The sequence below is a fragment of the Portunus trituberculatus genome, chromosome 43 (genome assembly GCF_017591435.1).
Source record: "Portunus trituberculatus isolate SZX2019 chromosome 43, ASM1759143v1, whole genome shotgun sequence".
Classification (NCBI taxonomy): domain Eukaryota; kingdom Metazoa; phylum Arthropoda; class Malacostraca; order Decapoda; family Portunidae; genus Portunus; species Portunus trituberculatus.
Genome location: NC_059297.1, coordinates 13,176,009 through 13,193,400, shown reverse-complemented (window position 1 = coordinate 13,193,400; position 17,392 = coordinate 13,176,009). Strand labels below are relative to the sequence as shown.

At 41.4% G+C, this 17,392-nt stretch overlaps 1 protein-coding gene and 1 long non-coding RNA gene across 2 annotated transcripts in view; one reads left to right on the top strand and one right to left on the bottom strand.

Moving 5' to 3' along the window:
- Positions 1–17,392, bottom strand: part of LOC123518060 — a 75,305-nt gene that overhangs the window by 9,375 nt on the left and 48,538 nt on the right. The window lies entirely within an intron of this gene.
- LOC123518058 (echinoderm microtubule-associated protein-like CG42247) overlaps positions 1–17,392 on the top strand; it is a 76,674-nt gene that overhangs the window by 10,869 nt on the left and 48,413 nt on the right. The window contains exons 2-5 of the mRNA XM_045278625.1: positions 1,824–1,944; positions 2,066–2,264; positions 6,681–6,835; positions 10,007–10,119. Coding sequence (XP_045134560.1) covers positions 1,824–1,944; positions 2,066–2,264; positions 6,681–6,835; positions 10,007–10,119 — 588 coding nt within the window. The remainder of the gene's footprint in view (positions 1–1,823; positions 1,945–2,065; positions 2,265–6,680; positions 6,836–10,006; positions 10,120–17,392) is intronic.

The window sequence follows — 17,392 nt, the reverse complement described above, 5'->3', positions numbered from 1 at the left end:
AACTGACGCGGTGGTGGTGGTGGTTGTGGTGGTGGTGACGTGCTGAACGACCTCCTGCTAACGTGCGCCAAATCATTCCTTCCTGATAATAATCCGCCAAACACACAAAAACAATAAGTAAAAAGATTATACGGGAAATACTGATGATAGCGCATGGTAAGGCAAGAATGACCCGCAGCACGTCCGCAATTTTACATCCAAAACCTCCAAACCACAAAAAACGCACCGAGATCCCCAGAAGTCAACGAAAAAATACTAAAACCGCATAAAAAGTCTTCCCTCCTCATAACGAAGCTTTACGAGTAACGAAATATAAACTTGCACAGAGAAATTCAACGAAACGGTTCAATTAAACAGCCACGCACAATGTAAAAGAGCTCCGCGTACACCTTTGTCCTGTGCTGGGGAAGCTAACAAGGTGAGGTGCAGAAGGTCAAGTTGTGATTTTGATGCTAATGGCAGGAGTCAACACCCTCACGCACGCACACAGCTCACGGGAAATCACTACAAGGCATCAAGGTAAAGGGATTTTTACTCGTTGTGTTTGGGAAGGTTTTACTATTGTTTTCTTCTCTTTACCTTTTTCTTGATGTGATAAGTCTACCTCTGTCTATTCCCGGTCTGTCTGTCTGTCATATATTTGGATCTACTTCTGTCTATTTTTTGTCTGTCTGTCTGTATGTCTCTTTATTTGTGGAAAGTATATGTCTGATTTGGTCGATTTCTCTGTATTGTCTCTTTTTTCTAATAAATTTGTGTTTGCTTCTGTTTATTCTCTGTCTTTCTGTCTCTCTCTCTCTCTCTCTCTCTCTCTCTCTCTCTCTCTCTCTCTCTCTCTCTCTCTCTCTCTCTCTCTCTCTCTCTCTCTCTCTCTCTCTCTCTCTCTCTCATAAATGTGTCTTCCTTCTATTCTTCGTGTTTCTGTTTCTGTCTCTTTCCCTCTGACCTGTCTATTTATTCATTTCTTCGTCATACGTCTATGTTTCTGTCAGATTTTTACACCGATCCATTCATCCCTCCACTCACACACACACACACACACACACACACACACACACACACACACACACACACACACACACACACACCTGCACTCATGAATACACATACGCACACACATACGCACGCACTATGAATTTCAGTCAAACCAATCAAGAAGATATAATAAAAAACAAAACCATTTCTAATCCCATTGATGAACACCCTGCCAAAGACACAGGTGTTGCCGCGTGGCCAGTTTGACATCGCAAGGTCACGAAGGCCTTGTGGGAGAAAAACTTACCACCTCTGCCCCTTATGTACTCTCTCTCTCTCTCTCTCTCTCTCTCTCTCTCTCTCTCTCTCTCTCTCTCTCTCTCTCTCTCTCTCTCTCTCTCTCTCTTTAAGCACCCAAGGTGAGGCGCCACAGGGAGGCGACAAGCATGCATCAGGCGGCACCATGGAGTTTTATGGCTCAGTGGTTCCCGGAGGTACATAATGAATGGCACGTGCTGGCTGGCGGTGTCCGGACGGCGGGAACGGGAAGTTTCGTGATAAACGTGGCCGCGAGGGCCTAGTCCCACGACACGTGAGCGGCGGCGATGGGCCGACTGGAGGGAGGGAAGGATGGAAGGAGGGAGGGATAGAGGGAATGAGGGATATCCGGGTGATGTCAGTTTGACTGCTTATAGAGTATAGACCATGTCAATGTGTGTGTGTGTGTGTGTGTGTGTGTGTGTGTGTGTGTGTGTGTGTGTGTGTGTGTGTGTGTGTGTGTGTGTGTGTGTGTGTGTGTGTGTGTGTGTTTGTGTGTCACTCACATACTCCTGACCTGTGTATTGCAGGAGAAAGGAGAGTACGAGGTGTCCGGGCCTCAAGGGACAGACCTCTACCAGAACCGGCAGGTGGCGCTGCCACCTCTATCTCACACTCCGGTGAGCGAGGCCCCTTCTCACCCTTCGCAAGGTACGTCTCTCCTCTGACCTCTGTTCCCCTTTTGTCTTTTTGCCATACTCGTTGTTGCCCTACTTTACCGCATCCCGCACTAACTCTCCTGCTCTCTGTTGTCGCCGCGGCCATGCTTCAGGAGGCGGGTCCCTACGTCAGCGACGATCCAGGGCCAAGTCTGTGCTGTACCCTTACATCCACGGCCAGACACGAGGAGCGGCGGGAGCGCAGGCAGCCTCCAGGGGCAGCTCCGCCACCGCAATGTCTGCCAAGTCCAAGGATGACTCGAGGATCCACTACGAATACGAACTTAATGTTGAAGAACAGGAAGATCCCAGGTGAGCCTCACTAAGCCACGCCGCACAACACCAGATGGTCAAGGTCACGCGACCATGGAGTTGTGGGTCACATTTCCAGGGTAGACATCAGACTCACGGAAAGGGACGCTCATGAATGTGAATGCGACGAGGGGAGGCGCCACGCCGCCGCGGAACTGCTGCTACTGATTTTGATGACAGTGATGGTGGTGTGGAGGAAGAAACGGTTATAGTAGAGGCGTTATGAGCAACAGCAGCAGCAGCAGCAGGAGCAGCAGCACTGATCAAGACACTATTGGTAACCACTGTGGTTCTGATAATAGTGAAACCACAAATATTTACTCAACACTCTCAGTCGTTGGATATCTTCCACAACACACACACACACACACACACACACACACACACACACACACACACACACACACACACACACACACACACACACATACACATAAACATGCACGTACGTATCCTTATTATATACATAAACACGCAAACACGCACACACGCACACACAGTCTTCCTCCAACCGCTGGAGTGGCGGCGTCTTTCTCTCAACACTCGTCGCATTCACACGTGGTTCGCTCCAGTCTCTTTGACCAGACTAAGGAACATACTGAATAAAAGAACTGTCTATGTCATCCTCCGTGAACAGGTCATAAGTTTTCTTCCTCCAGCATCACAATGGCCTGACCCCGGTGTTAATGTTGTGCTCCTTTCCCTCCCCTCCTCTCAGCAGCACACTTTATCGCATGTTGGAAAAGGCGGGCCTCAGCCTCACCCTTCAGATCACGCTGGCGGGACTCACCAGCATACGGTAAAGCAACACGCCGCCCCAATATTCTGCCGCCTGTAGATGTCTAGCCTTCAGGTCGCCAGAGAATTCGGCCTCGAGTACATTCGGTCCTTCTATGTATATTGTACATCTTGATTTATCTTCTACCTTTGAATATTGCCAAATTTCGAAATGCAAAATCTGTGACCGAATTGGCGTGACACCGAATCCTCTTATTGAGTCGCAAAAATCTATGACTAATGTTTCGACTCTGGTGTCTATTTTTTTTTTTTTATATTTTTCCTGGTAGATTAGAGGTCGTGGCTAAGGCAGCCAGCCACTGCTGTGCCGCTTGTGTGAGTAGTATAGGCACGGCCAGGCTGACCAGGGTAGCACCAACACCCTGAGCAGCCTTGGTCCCTCCATGTGTTGCTGCCTCTTGTAACACAAAAGGCTTTCAATAAACAGATTGATAAATAGATAAGTGGATGAAACAGTAAATAAATAATAATGATAAATTATCAAGTGTGTGTGTGTGTGTGTGTGTGTGTGTGTGTGTGTGTGTGTGTGTGTGTGTGTGTGTGTGTGTAATTCACCTCGGTTGTCTGCTGGTCACTCAGCCAGTCTTCCCCATTACGGAGCGAGCTCAGAGCTCATAGACCGATCTTCGGGTAGGACTGAGGCCACAACACACTTCACACACCGGGAAAGCGAGGCCACAACCCCTCGAGTTACATCCCGTACCTATTTACTGCTAGGTGAACAGGGGCCACACATTAAGAGGCTTGCACATTTGCCTCGCCGCACCGTGTGTGTGTGTGTGTGTGTGTGTGTGTGTGTGTGTATGTGTGTGTGTGTGTGGGTGTGTGTGTGTGTGTAATTCACTGTTTGATCTGCTGCAGTCTCTGACGAGACAGCCAGACGTTACCCTACGGAACGAGCTCAGAGCTCATTATTTCCGATCTTGGGATAGGTCTGAGACCAGGCACACACCATACACCGGGACAACAAGGTCACAACTCCTCGATTTACATCCCGTACCTACTCACTGCTAGGTGAACAGGGGCTACACGTGAAAGGAGACACACCCAAATATCTCCACCCGGCCGGGGAACCGAACCCCGGTCATCAGGCTTGTGAAGCCAGCGCTCTAACCACTGAGCTACCGGGCCGTGTGTGTGTGTGTGTGTGTGTATTTTGAAATATCAAGAGAGAAATATCACATTCTGACTTCACAATTAAAAGAGAGAGAGAGAGAGAGAGAGAGAGAGAGAGAGAGAGAGAGAGAGAGAGAGAGAGTAGCAGTAGTAGTAGTAGTAATAGAAGTAGTAGAAGAAACAGTTCACTTCCTTTGCTTATAGATCCAGTAATAACAGGTAGCAAGGCGGCGAATTGTGATGCAAGGCGGGGCGAGAACATAGGCGGCAGGGAGGGACAAGAGGGAGAGGATCCTTGAGTGAAAGAAATAAAAGATTTTCAATTTGAATAATTCTTAATTCCACGAATAGGTAGTAGTAATAGTAGTAGTAGTAGTAGTAGTTTTTGTTGTTGTTGTTGTTGTTGTTGTTGTTTTTGTCATAGTAGTAGTAGTAGTAGTAGTAGTAGTAGTAGTAGTAGTAGTAGTAGTAGTAGTAGTAGTAGCAACAGCAGCAGCAGCAGCAGCAGCAGCAGCAGTAGTAGTAGTAGTAGTAGTAGTAGTAGTAGTAGTAGTAGTAGTAGTAGTAGTAGTAGTAGTAGTAGTAGTAATACTAGTAGTTGTAGTAGTAGTTGTAGTAGTTGTAGTACTAATTATAGTAGTTGTAGTAACAGTAGTAGTAGTAGTAGTAGTAGTAGTAGTAGTAGTAGTAGTAGTAGTAGTAGTAGTAGTAGTAGTTGTAGTAGTTGTAGTACTAGTTATAGGAATAGTAGTAACAGTAGTAGTAGTAGTAGTAGTAGTAGTAGTAGTAGTAGTAGTAGTAGTAGTAGCAGAAGTAGTAGTAGCAGTAGCAGAATTCGAACGGAATATTGGCAACTGCTGAAGCCGCCTGTGTGTCTTACAAGTTGGTTTTCACTAGTTGTTATTGGTTGCGTCAGATTGCAATAGAGGAATAATAATATCTCTCTCTCTCTCTCTCTCTCTCTCTGACAAAGTGGTATTCAAAATTTCCTTCTTTATTTCTTATTTTCTTTCCTTCAAATCCTTATGGCTTTTCTTCTCTCCTTGTACACGACTTTATTTCCTTGAGCGGAGATTTGTGCGTTTTCAGTTCCCTTCATTTTCCAGCAGGTCATGACATTTGCTCAGCTCTCCCTTGTACGTGACTTTTCCTTGCCATTCCCAATAGTACCTGTGCTAGTACCTGCCTGATCCTACCCATGCCTTGCTATCTCCACCACATGTTCTTTCTTTAGTCTTTAGTAACCGTATATGTATCATTAGTCATTATTATTATTATTATTGATATTATTATTTTTATTGTTATTATTATTTGCATTTGGTAGATGTTCTACATTGAGCAGAACTTATGTAATTGTGTGTATGTGTGCATGTACGTCTCTCTCTCTCTCTCTCTCTCTCTCTCTCTCTCTCTCTCTCTCTCTCTCTCTCTCTCTCTCTCTCTGCCCATATGATTATGTGGTTCATTACTCAATTTACTCTCTTACGGTTCCAAATTCGATCCTGGCTTACGCAAATTCCACAGTGGTAGAAGTAACACTCTCTAACAATGCCTTTACTCATCCGTGCTTAATTCTACAATCATATTTTACCGTTGCAAGTTTCTCTGCGTCTGATTACTCTTTCAATGGACCTTTCAGTTTCTTACACCTTATAATGAAATTTCTCTTATTGTCTATTTTTCATCCCTTTCCAGCCGGGACAAGTGAGTGTGTGATGTTTGTATGTGTGTATGATGTGCGCATGAGTGGGTGATGATTTGTCTGGGTGATGTAACGATAGATAGATAAAACATACACCTTTTTATTAACTCTACTAATCTTTCGTTATCTGGTAAAAGTATATAATATTGCTATAGTCAAATAGAAAAAAAAAGGAAATAAATCTCCCTGTATATATATTCAAGTTTCTTCTTCTCTACATTTCTATTATTTCTTTTTTTCTACTTTTACGAAGCATACATCTACTTTCCCTTCATGTCTTTCGTTGTCTATACTTCCAATATGATATTACATTTCTCTACTTTTATATTTCACCGGCTTATCCTAACAACTCATCTTTAAGTTTCCTACACACTATGACCGCATTTTGAACTGTACAACATCTGTTAATAAGTTACTAGAACCACAGAAAAACAAACCTTAAAAACCCACGCCATCCTAACAAAAACCTTTAGAATGTATAGCGAAGGTGTGACGTAGAAGTATTTCAGAATATAAAACCCTTAACTCCTTCAGTACCATGACGCGCTTCCATATTTATTTTGCTTACTATCTAGTGATTTTATCCAGCTTCAGAAATTTATGGGGCGGAGATTAAAATAGTTAAAACAGTGGCCATTAATCTTCTGACTTCAATAGAACCTTCCTAATGTCAATAAAATGATCTAATCGTACACAAATTTCAAGGTAAAAATGTGCCCCAGTATTGAAGGGGTTAAAAGTACATATAGTCCGTGCTTGTGTGTCTAATCATGAGTTTCCTGCTTCTGTCCTCCTCGCAGACCGAAAGCGATGGCCCAGGACAGGTGGAGGGCGCTCAAGGTTCGGTTCTTCCGCAATGGGGACCGCTACTACCCTGGCTACGAGTATGTGTTCAAGCCTGGCCGAGACGTGGTCAACATGGAGGCTCTGTGTGACAAGATCTCAGACAGGATCGGTTAGTGGTGGGATATGTTAGGGTGTGCTCGGCTGTGGTGGGCTTTGGTGGGCTACGGTGGGTTATGGTTGGCTATGGGAAGCAGTGGATCACTATTCTTTTTATGTAGGACACCAGCTAAGAGGAACAAAAATTAACTAGAAGAAAATGTCCCTCTAAGTGCCGGTCCCTAAAAGTGCCGGTACTCATATTGTCATTATAGGGTTGATCTAGATAAGAGGATAAGTGTCTTCAAAGTATGGTCAGGCGTGGTGGGCTGTGATAGGTTGGTCTGTTAGCAAGCTGTCGTTATAAAGAATCTTATCTAAGTTATGGTCTCTACATTCTATTGGATTGTGCTTCATTTGTTTTTTTTCTGTGATGTGTGTGTGTGTGTGTGTGTGTGTGTGTGTGTGTGTGTGTGTGTGTGTGTGTGTGTGTGTGTTACAGGTATGTAGTTAAGACAGTGGTATGAGGTAAAATGCTCTAATTTAAAGCTGTTATGATCGTCGTGCACATGCAAGCCTTCTCTTTGTGCCTTCATAAAACAATATGTGTACATTCTTTTCACCATCCATATGCCATCATAATACCTTCTTAAATGATGATATACTCTATAATGCATACTTTACTTTTCTTCACCTGTTTAACGTCACAATGAATCTTTAAACTAGCGACACTCTATAATGCAAAGTTCTTTCTGTTCTTTATTTATTTACCATATAAAACACTTTCCCTGTACCTCTTGACTCGTATGCTCTTAAATTGTGGTATCATACTTTTTCTTTACCTTTACGATCTACACTTTCAAGCCTTTCCTGTATTCTAGTAACCATATGAAGCACACAGTGTCACTTTCACCCATTGCTTATTGTATTAGATATACCTAGACACACACACACACACACACACACACACACACACACACACACACACACACACACACACACACACACACACACACACACACACACACACACACATGTACTCTATATCTGCTCCACGTACGTCAATCTGAATATTACCCTGAACAATAGGTACCTAAACACACACACACACACACACACACACACACACACACACACACACACACACACACACACACTGGTCTTCAGGCCTATCCGAAGATCGGAAATAATGAGCTCTGAGCTCGTTCCGTAGGGTAACGTCTGGCTGTCTCGTCAGAGACTGCAGCAGATCAAACAGTGAATTACACAACTGTACCCTACGACTGCTCTGTACCTGAATTCCTTGTCGTATCGTGGTGTACTCGTAGAATGAGGTCATTATTGTCCACCACTCTCACACGCAAAACAGGAATGACTTGTAAGGAGCTTTTCATTAGTAACACACACACACACACACACACACACACACACACACACACACACACACACACACACACACAACTGACTCATGTTCACACTCGGGTCAAGGAACGAGAGGAAATATGACACAATAGTGATTAGGAGGAGGAGGAGGAGGAGGAGGAGGAGAAGGAGAAGGAGAAGGAGAAGGAGGAGGAGGAGGAGGAGGAGGAGGAGAAGGAGGAGGAGGAGGAGGAGAAGGAAGAGAAAGAGGAGGAGGAGGAGGAGGATAGAAAGAAGACGGAAGGAGGAAGAAATTAAAGGAATAAGCATGTTTCAACAATAATGATGGCTAGTCAACATCTCTCTCTCTCTCTCTCTCTCTCTCTCTCTCTCTCTCTCTCTCTCTCTCTCTCTCTCTCTCTCTCTCTCTCTCACTTTAATGCCCTCCTTCTTGCACCCCGTCATCATCCCTACACATAATCTCTTCATCTACTTTCTTTTTTTTATCGTCTTTCGTTAATCTTCCTTTTTTTTTTTTTTTTTTTAGTCCCAGCCCTTCACATCCTTCCTTTCACTCCTACATGAGTCGACCATTCACAGCCATCAGCCCAATCTCCTGCGCGAAGACTATATATACACTTAAGAAGCCGCCTCTCTCATTCCCTCCTTACTATTCATTCCATATCGTAAATCATTCTCTATAATTCTCTCCCTCGTGATCTTTTATCTATTTTTTGGTCAGCTTTTTTTCTGATTATGCCTAAAAATTGCTACTTGAATTATATTTCATTTTATTCAGATACTTTTGTTTTGCTTTTTTTCTCAGTATGTCTAAGAACGTGAATCTTATCTCTGTCTTTGTCTGTCTCCATGTCTGTCTGTCTGTCTCCATGTCTCTCTCTCTCTCTCTCTCTCTCTCTCTCTCTCTCTCTCTCTCTCTCTCTCTCTCTCTTTCTTCTTTGTATTATTTTTTTTTATGTTTGAGAAGCTTTACATTTTTTTTTTCGTTACCATAAGGTTACGTTCCTTCAATTCTACTATTAAATTTTCTTTCTACACTGCCTACTTTCTTCTGTTCCTTCCATCCATATCTCAATACATTATGGTATGTACGTCTGCCTTTTCTATTTATTCTATTGTTTGATGCTTTATTATATCATATGAATCTCATTACTTTTCTTCTAAGTCATCACTGCATATTGCAATGTCATCCTCTCTTTTTCTTTCTCCTCTGTTACCTGCATATACTCCCTCCCTCTACCCTGCTTCTGTTTCCTCCTCCTTTTTGTTTCATATAATAAGAATCTATAGTTTATCTCACATTATTATTGCATACTGCCACATGTCTCCTTTTCTCAAAGTTCTACTCTACTGTTATCACTTTTTCTCATCCGGCTGGCTGCAAACAAGACAAGAAGGAAAGGTAAAAGGGAAGTAGGAAATATACACTGTAGCTGGGCAAGACTTAACTTTCATCTCCCTCACACTGGCTTTTCAATCCGAAGTGAATGATGTGTTTTGTGTTTCAATGCGGGGAAGAGAGACGAATGGAAAAATGTCACACAAAATAGGGGTAAAATGACTGAAACAGGATAAAGGCTGCATAAATATGTGAATAAAGATGGCATATGGTAAGTTTTAGATGATTTTCTCTCTCGCTGTCTCCTCTCCTTTTCTTCCTCTTCTTCGTTCTAGTCATTCTCTCTCTCTCTCTCTCTCTCTCTCTCTCTTTCCTTTACATTTTTTTTTATCTTCATTTCTAACAGTCTACTTAATATCGCTCCCATTACTCTACCTTTCAATAAGCATTCCTCTCTCTATTTTTTTCTCCCTAACCGCAAGCCACCTCACACGTTATAATCTCCCTTCCTCTCCCTCTCAGGTCTCATTAACGGGGCTCGCTACATCTTCGGTTTAGATGGACGGCGCCGCTACAGAATTGAGGAGCTGGAGGACGGTGAATCTTACGTCGCCTCCTCTGACAGAAAGTTTGTGGTAAGTAGTTATAAAGTCGGGACGATGTCAGAATTTCATTAGGCCACGCCCCCCCCCCTTCCCGTCAGCGCCACAGATAAAGAACGTGTTCTCGTAACGCAGTCTCGACACCTCCACTTGACATCTGACTGCGGCACTGATAACATTAATGTATAACAATAAAAAATACCTTAAAATCTGTAATTTTGCATTTATTTTTGTATGACTTGTCTCAATATAATTGTTAAAGCTTTCTCTCTACGATTAAGCAAACCGTGAGCTTTTAGGTGTCCTGGTTCAATAAATACGAGGTTGTGAATAAATAAGTTGAGTTTTCCCGCTCTGTCTCTGTCATCGTCACCACCAGCACCATCTCTTCCTCCCCCCATCCTTTCTCTCTCTCTCTCTCTCTCTCTCTCTCTCTCTCTCTCTCTCTCTCTCTCTCTCTCTCTCCAGACAATCGCCACCACCACCACCTTCCCTTCCCCTCCTTGCTCTATTTTCTCGGCGCGGTGTTTAAGAAAGCGTTGTAATTAATTATTTTGTGATCCCTTTAGTCGTCTATAATGACGTTTCCAGAGTGCATCACGTGGAGGCGGATCATTTGACACCTTACACACACACACACACACACACACACACACACACACACACACACACACACGGATATGTGTATATATATATATATATATATATATATATATATATATATATATATATATATATATATATATATATATATATATATATATATATATACGTATTATTTCTTTTATTCTTTTGTATTTGTATTGTATCTTATTCATTGAACAGTGGAGTGATAGGATTCTGGTGCGTGTCCGGCCTGAGTGCTTGCCGCTAATACCGTTAAACATTGTTTCATACATAATCAAAGATCAGCCTGAAATGTAAAGTTTCCGAATTTTGATGACGGCATCAGTGTAATGAATTATACATGGGAAACTTAAATACGAGTTCCGCTAAACTTGTTACTTGTTACGAAACGAAAATTAGTAAATAGTGTACTCAAATATATTGGTTAATTATCGATCATGTTACAGATACCGCTGCCAGATATATTATGAGTACAGTAGGGGGGGAGGGGGCGTGGCCTTTTGAGATTCTGTCATCGTCCCGACTTTTTTTGTTGTAGTAAAGTGTATATGTAAATCTTTCTCCTTTTTACCGACTACATCTCCCCGCTTTCTCAGTTAGCTCTTTCCTTCACCCTCTTCCTCCTTCTCCTTCTCCTCTTGCCCTCGCTAATTCTTATTATCCTATCAGTTTCCCTTTTTTTCAGCTCTTCTCCCACAATCTCCAGGTTTCAGATCTCCTTGTCAGAATCTTCCTTTCCCGACCTCTCCCCCTCCCTCATTCCTTCTCGCCGACTGCCTCTGCTTTTATGGTCCCGCTCCCGCCCTCCCACCCATGCCTCGTCCGAAATTTAATTCTCCTTGACGCATCTTTTTTGGCGTCTATCTTGAGCTACTAAGCACTGTCTCCTGATCGCATTGCCATATGTCGCTCTCTCTCTCTCTCTCTCTCTCTCTCTCTCTCTCTCTCTCTCTCTCTCTCTCTCTCTCTCTCTCTCTCTCTCTCTCTCTCTCTCTCTCTCTCTCTCTCTGGATTTGATCACTTTTTCTATTTTCTTTTTTATTATTTTCTCTTTTTGTAATTTGGATTTTGTACTCTTCCTAAACTGTGTAGACCGCTAATGCTAAATCTCCCCACTTCATTCAGGTAATCTCAGACACAGTTATTAAGTTATGTTAAAGTTCATCACTAATCAAATGTGTGTTTTTTAAAGGCTGACTCGCACTTTGACTGAGCAGTTGATTAACCTTTTGATACTGATACACTCTCCTCTTCATTTACGCACCCTTAGAGAGAGTAAAGGGATCCAAAATACCACAACAGACACCGAAAGATTTGAACTATTCCATTAGTCACTCCCTTTTTTGTTAACTATATTGATTGAAATTATACCCTGGGCTCCCAGCACAGTACATTCACATTGACTCGCTGCACTCCGAGGTAATTAGAGATTATAGTGAGCCATACTCAAGGGAAGTTTGAGACGGGTTTGTTATGCGAAATAGAAAGGCTTTCTCGCTTCATTGTGTCTGTAGCGCCGCACATTCCGGTTTGGGTCTCTCATTATCAGGAAACATTTCACTGATTTGCATATCACTGCTTTCAACAGACTTTAATCAGTGTCACTAGGGTTTTCAAGGATTTTGTTTTAATGGTTCAAGTGATGGTTTAACCTCTTTAGTATTATGATACGTTTTCATATTTATTCTACTTAGTATTTGGCACTGTCATGCAGCTTCTGAAACTTATGTGGGGACTGAAATGGTGAAAAAGTGTGACCATTTATCTTCTGACATTCATACACCCTTTGTAATGTAAGTAAAGTCGTCTAATCACATCCAAAACTCTAGGTAAAAAATGAGTCCCAGTATTGAAGGGGTTAATTATATCAGTAGGTAAAAAGTTACTACAAAAACTTAACTGACTTATGTATCATTGTTTTTAATAGTCTCTAGGAATTGTTATTAGAGTTGTTAAGCGCGATGTTACGGTTGTACTAATCGTCCAATGATGACTAAGCATTATAGATCCCTAAAAACATGACAATAACAACACCTGAGTTTTACATTCGCTGCCTTTGAAAATATTTTTTTACGAGAGAACAAAACTTACGGGCCCAAGAATCTCAGTATGTAACGTACAGTGACTATATAAGCTCTTTTCCTCTTAATCAAAAGAGGCAAGTTTATAATCAGATACGGAGCGCCAACCTAGATTGTTACAAAGGTCGTGCGGGAAAAACATCAGAGTACGTGAAGAGAAGTAAAAAGAGCTGGTAATGGCTGGCACACTGTTCTATTGACTACTTTCGTTAGGGTTCTCCAAAACGAAGAAACTGTATCCAATGGGCTCTGTCACCTGCGCCTTCGTTACTCACAGTCATCAAGCATGCTACGTTGCAGCGCATCTAACGCAATGTGGAGCGCTATCACTCTCTATTACGAGTCAAGGGAAACACAATTGAAGAACGTAGTGAGTGAAATGAAGGGAAAAAGTGGACTAGACAAAAGAAATCACACACTAAAGGAACACTAGATATACATTTAGAATAACAGCATGACAATGGAACGGACTCATTAATCTTGTTGTCAGTGCTGAATCAATATGGAGTTTTAAAAGATTACACTAGTATATGGATGAGGATAGCAGATGGAATTAAGTAGCTTCGCTTCCCCCATTTTCTTATGTTCTAAGTTTCGGAAAGGTAAAAATAAACAAGTCAGGCAAAGAATGATTGAAGGTATGAAAAAATTCAGCTCATAAGTCTACTGAAGGAGTGAGCAGCTAACAAAGAAAAAGTGGAGATTATTTAGGAAAATCCACGAACCTTATTCTTAAATTTTACGTACATTGTAATATAAATCACAAGGACTTTCAAGGGTATCTTCATGATTCTGATGATAGATCATTAGTTCGGCACTGACAAAGGAAGAATCATCCATGACAATCTTAAGAATAATCTCTGTGGCATTTGAAAATAATCTTTATGAGAACACAAAACACTTCAGAATGCGAGTATGACGATGAGGATGCCAGAGATGTTGTCCGTTGCATCCCGGCTTTACTAATGTTCAGGTTCTTTATTCAGTGGTGATAACCTCCCGTGCATTGGTATGTCGGCTACGTGTAGCCTTCATAGAATATCCTGCTCTTCATATAGAGACTCTGACCACTCGATGTAACACAAGTGATTTTTGTTATGGTACGTGTCTCTTTTTCATCCATTTGACACACGTAAAAATGTGTGAAAGGATCTAGTCGTGCAGAACGGAGATGTGAAAGGACATTTTTAAAAAGGTTTTGCTCTGAGATGAGGAAGGGGCCGTTGACAAGTTCAATACACTCTGAGTCTGAGGAAAGGAACACCGCTAGCTTGGGAGTAATGTGACGAACATACACATAAAGCTTTATGTAACAGTAATCTTGCATCAGGGAAAGCTACTAAAAAGTCACAAAAAAAACAGTTAGATACTCAGGGAAACTCAATATAACTAACGATATACATAGAAAAGGGATGAAGGATAGATAGTCGACACATCTTTAAATCAGTATTGCGATAATTTGACAGTGTAAAACAATACAATCTAACATTGCGAACCAGACAACTGAAGGAAATTACCTCGCTGAAATTACTGAGATTTTTTTTATATTTCCTTATGTATTCCAAAAAAGTGCTAAAACATATTGTAAAGTTTTTTGGATGAGTTTTCTTATGCTTCGTCTTCAGTTTGTGTCTTTTCTGCTATTATGTGTTTATCCAATAAGATTCACAGAGTATTTTCCCATTTAGAAATTTTTTTATTTATGACCTTTACTTCTCAACTACGTGAGTAAATTAACTAATTCTCTTTCTCTCTTTAAGTGTCTTCAGTTGTGCTTCCCGCTTCATAGTGTTGTACCTTGCTAGTCCATGCTATTGTTGTCTGCTAGTAATTTATATAAACTTCACTAGTTTTCCTCAATAGACCTAGTTAGTATTCCCTGCTTAGAGCCTTTCTACTAGTGATACCTGGTAGTCATGTGTCCTGGTCCATTTGTATCTTGTGTTTGTGTTCCTATGGATGTTTCGATATTCCTTCATTACTTGCCCATGATGGTAGGTCTGTTTATGTATCCTATTGTTATTACCCGCTGTATTCACTTGTATTTGTGTATAAAATGTCTGCGTCTAAGAGATAACTCTGTGTGTCTCTATTAGATAAGCAGATCTACTCCCCCATCACATAGAGCAGTACTCTTAGACGTTTTAGCGTTTTGTCTCGAGTATTCTTATTACGTTATAGTTTAAGTTATTTAGCCTTTGAAACCTATGTGATTGTAGTAATAATTTGACAAGCACTGCGCACCATTCAATATGAACAAATACTTACGCGAACCGAATCATCTCAATGGCTTTTGAAAAATGTCTTGGTGAAAGAACAAAACGTTCAAAAATAGAAATAATAAGCTCCTGTTCTCAAACACTGTTATCCCATCAGGACATTCCTTAGTGACCAAAAAGACTAAACAATACTTAAAATCATGGAAACAAACCTCAACACCCTAATAACCACTTACTAGAGCCTGTGTGTCATAGGCACTCTAGATAAACCACGGGAATATTTAAGAATGCAGGATGAGTTGAGACATATAAACTCATCTGCACACATTAAATACCTAAACCAATGTTTAATGAACCCTTTACCTGCAGTACTTCTGTTACCTTCCACTAATTTTTAATAGTCCATTGTATCGTATGTCTGTGTGACTTGCTCTTTCCTGCCCCTCTGCCCTGCCGCCGCTACCACTTCTTCCCTCTGCTATTCACTGTGCTATTCCCCCTTCCCTGCCAGACTCTGCCATATGGACTCCTATCAAAGAAGCCAGGCAGGTGGGGCTCTACAAATGGCAGTTCCAGTCAAGCCAACCAGGACGCTGAGGCATTGACGGTACTGTGGCTTGGCTTGTTAGTGCAGGGTGGCCTTTTTACTCTGTATGTGTGTGTGTGTGTGTGTGTGTGTGTGTGTGTGTGTGTGTGTGTGTGTGTGTGTGTGTGTGTGTGTGTGTGTGTGTGTGTGTGTGTGTGTGGCTCATGTTACGGGTTATATGTAGTATGACTCATGTATGATGAAGCTTGTGATGTGGGTTAGTGATATCGTGTTTTTGTGGTGTTTTTTTTGCATGGTTTAATAGTTCAGCTTAGTGTGGTTGGTTCAGTGTGGAATTTCGTATTTATTCATTTATTCATCTATTTACTTTATTTATATTGGTGTGGAAGTTAGTGTATTTTTTGTTAAGTGTGGGTTGAGGAGTGTAAATATATAAGAACGGTTTGTTAAGTGTGGTTGTTTAAGTGTTAAGTGTGGAGGTTTAAGTGCATTTTTGTCACAGGGGGATGTTTGCTTGTGTCTTGCTAAGTAACTTGTTTATTAGTCCATTTGAGAGAGGCTTGAGAACTTCGTGTTTTGTTTTACTTTGTCTTACTTTTTTTATTTGTGATTTTTGTGTTACTTTGTTTGGCTTGTTCGAGTGGTGTGGTGTGGGCTGCTGGTGTGGATTGATGTGGCTTGCTAAAGTGGTTTGATAAAGCTTAGTGTGGCTAATTGGTGTAGCTTGGTATGGCTTGGAGTGGCTTGTTGATGTGACTTGATGTGGTTTGTTAAAGTGGCTTGGTGTGGCTTGCTAGTGTGGCTTGATGTGACTTATTGGTGTGCCTTGCTAATGTAACTGGTGTACCTTGATCTGCCTGGCTTCTGTTCCGAGCATTGCATCATGTGGAACTCTTTGCCTCCTTCCTCTTCCCGTTGGTGTGAAGGCTGTATTAAGAAATGCTTTGCTCTCTCACCACAACTATTTTTCAAAGACCAAAGAGATATCTAGTAGAGTTCTTAAGAGTGTTGTTTTTTTCCTGTATTAATGATATAAAAGTTTTCTTAATTTGTCACTAGGGCCATATAAATAAACACCCTTAAAAACTCGTCTAATTTCAACTAGAGTCTTTTGAATTAAGTCGAGGAGCGGACAGAAGTGTTTCAGAATATGATCTTCAGTGCGAATGGCGCGACTTTACACATTCAGTACAAAAACGTATTTTCATATTCATTTTGGTTACTATTTGGTGATTTTATACACCGTCAAAAACTTACGTGAGGATTAAAATAGTGAAAACTCTGGCCATTATTCTTCTAACCTCCATAGACCCTTCCTAATGTCAATAAAATCGTCTAATCATACCCCAGAAAACTCAAGGTAGCAATGAGTCCCAGTACTGAAGGGGTTAATAGACGTGCCATGCAACAGATGTCACTAGGAGGTTTCACATGAAAAAGAAGAAAAAAAAACAAGTAGTAAGCTATTAGACTTACAAGTAGCAGTTCCTGTATAAAACATAGCTACCTATCTCCACCTATTATTTTCACTCTTTCCACCTATCTCTACCCATCCACCTCTTCAATTTGTTTACCTTTCTCTAAAATCCCCAAAAGACTCACTACTAAAACATGATTACTTAGTCTATTTCATTCTGCTGACGCTCTATTTGGAAACCAGAGAGAGAGAGAGAGAGAGAGAGAGAGAGAGAGAGAGAGAGAGAGAGAGAGAGAATATATATGTAAGTCCGGGAGCATCTAAGTAGTCACGTGTTTGAGGTCTCTTTTTCTGTGTCCATGCAGCTGAGTGTGAGTTGTAACAGATGGCAAGCATTAATTTCCAACATATTTTC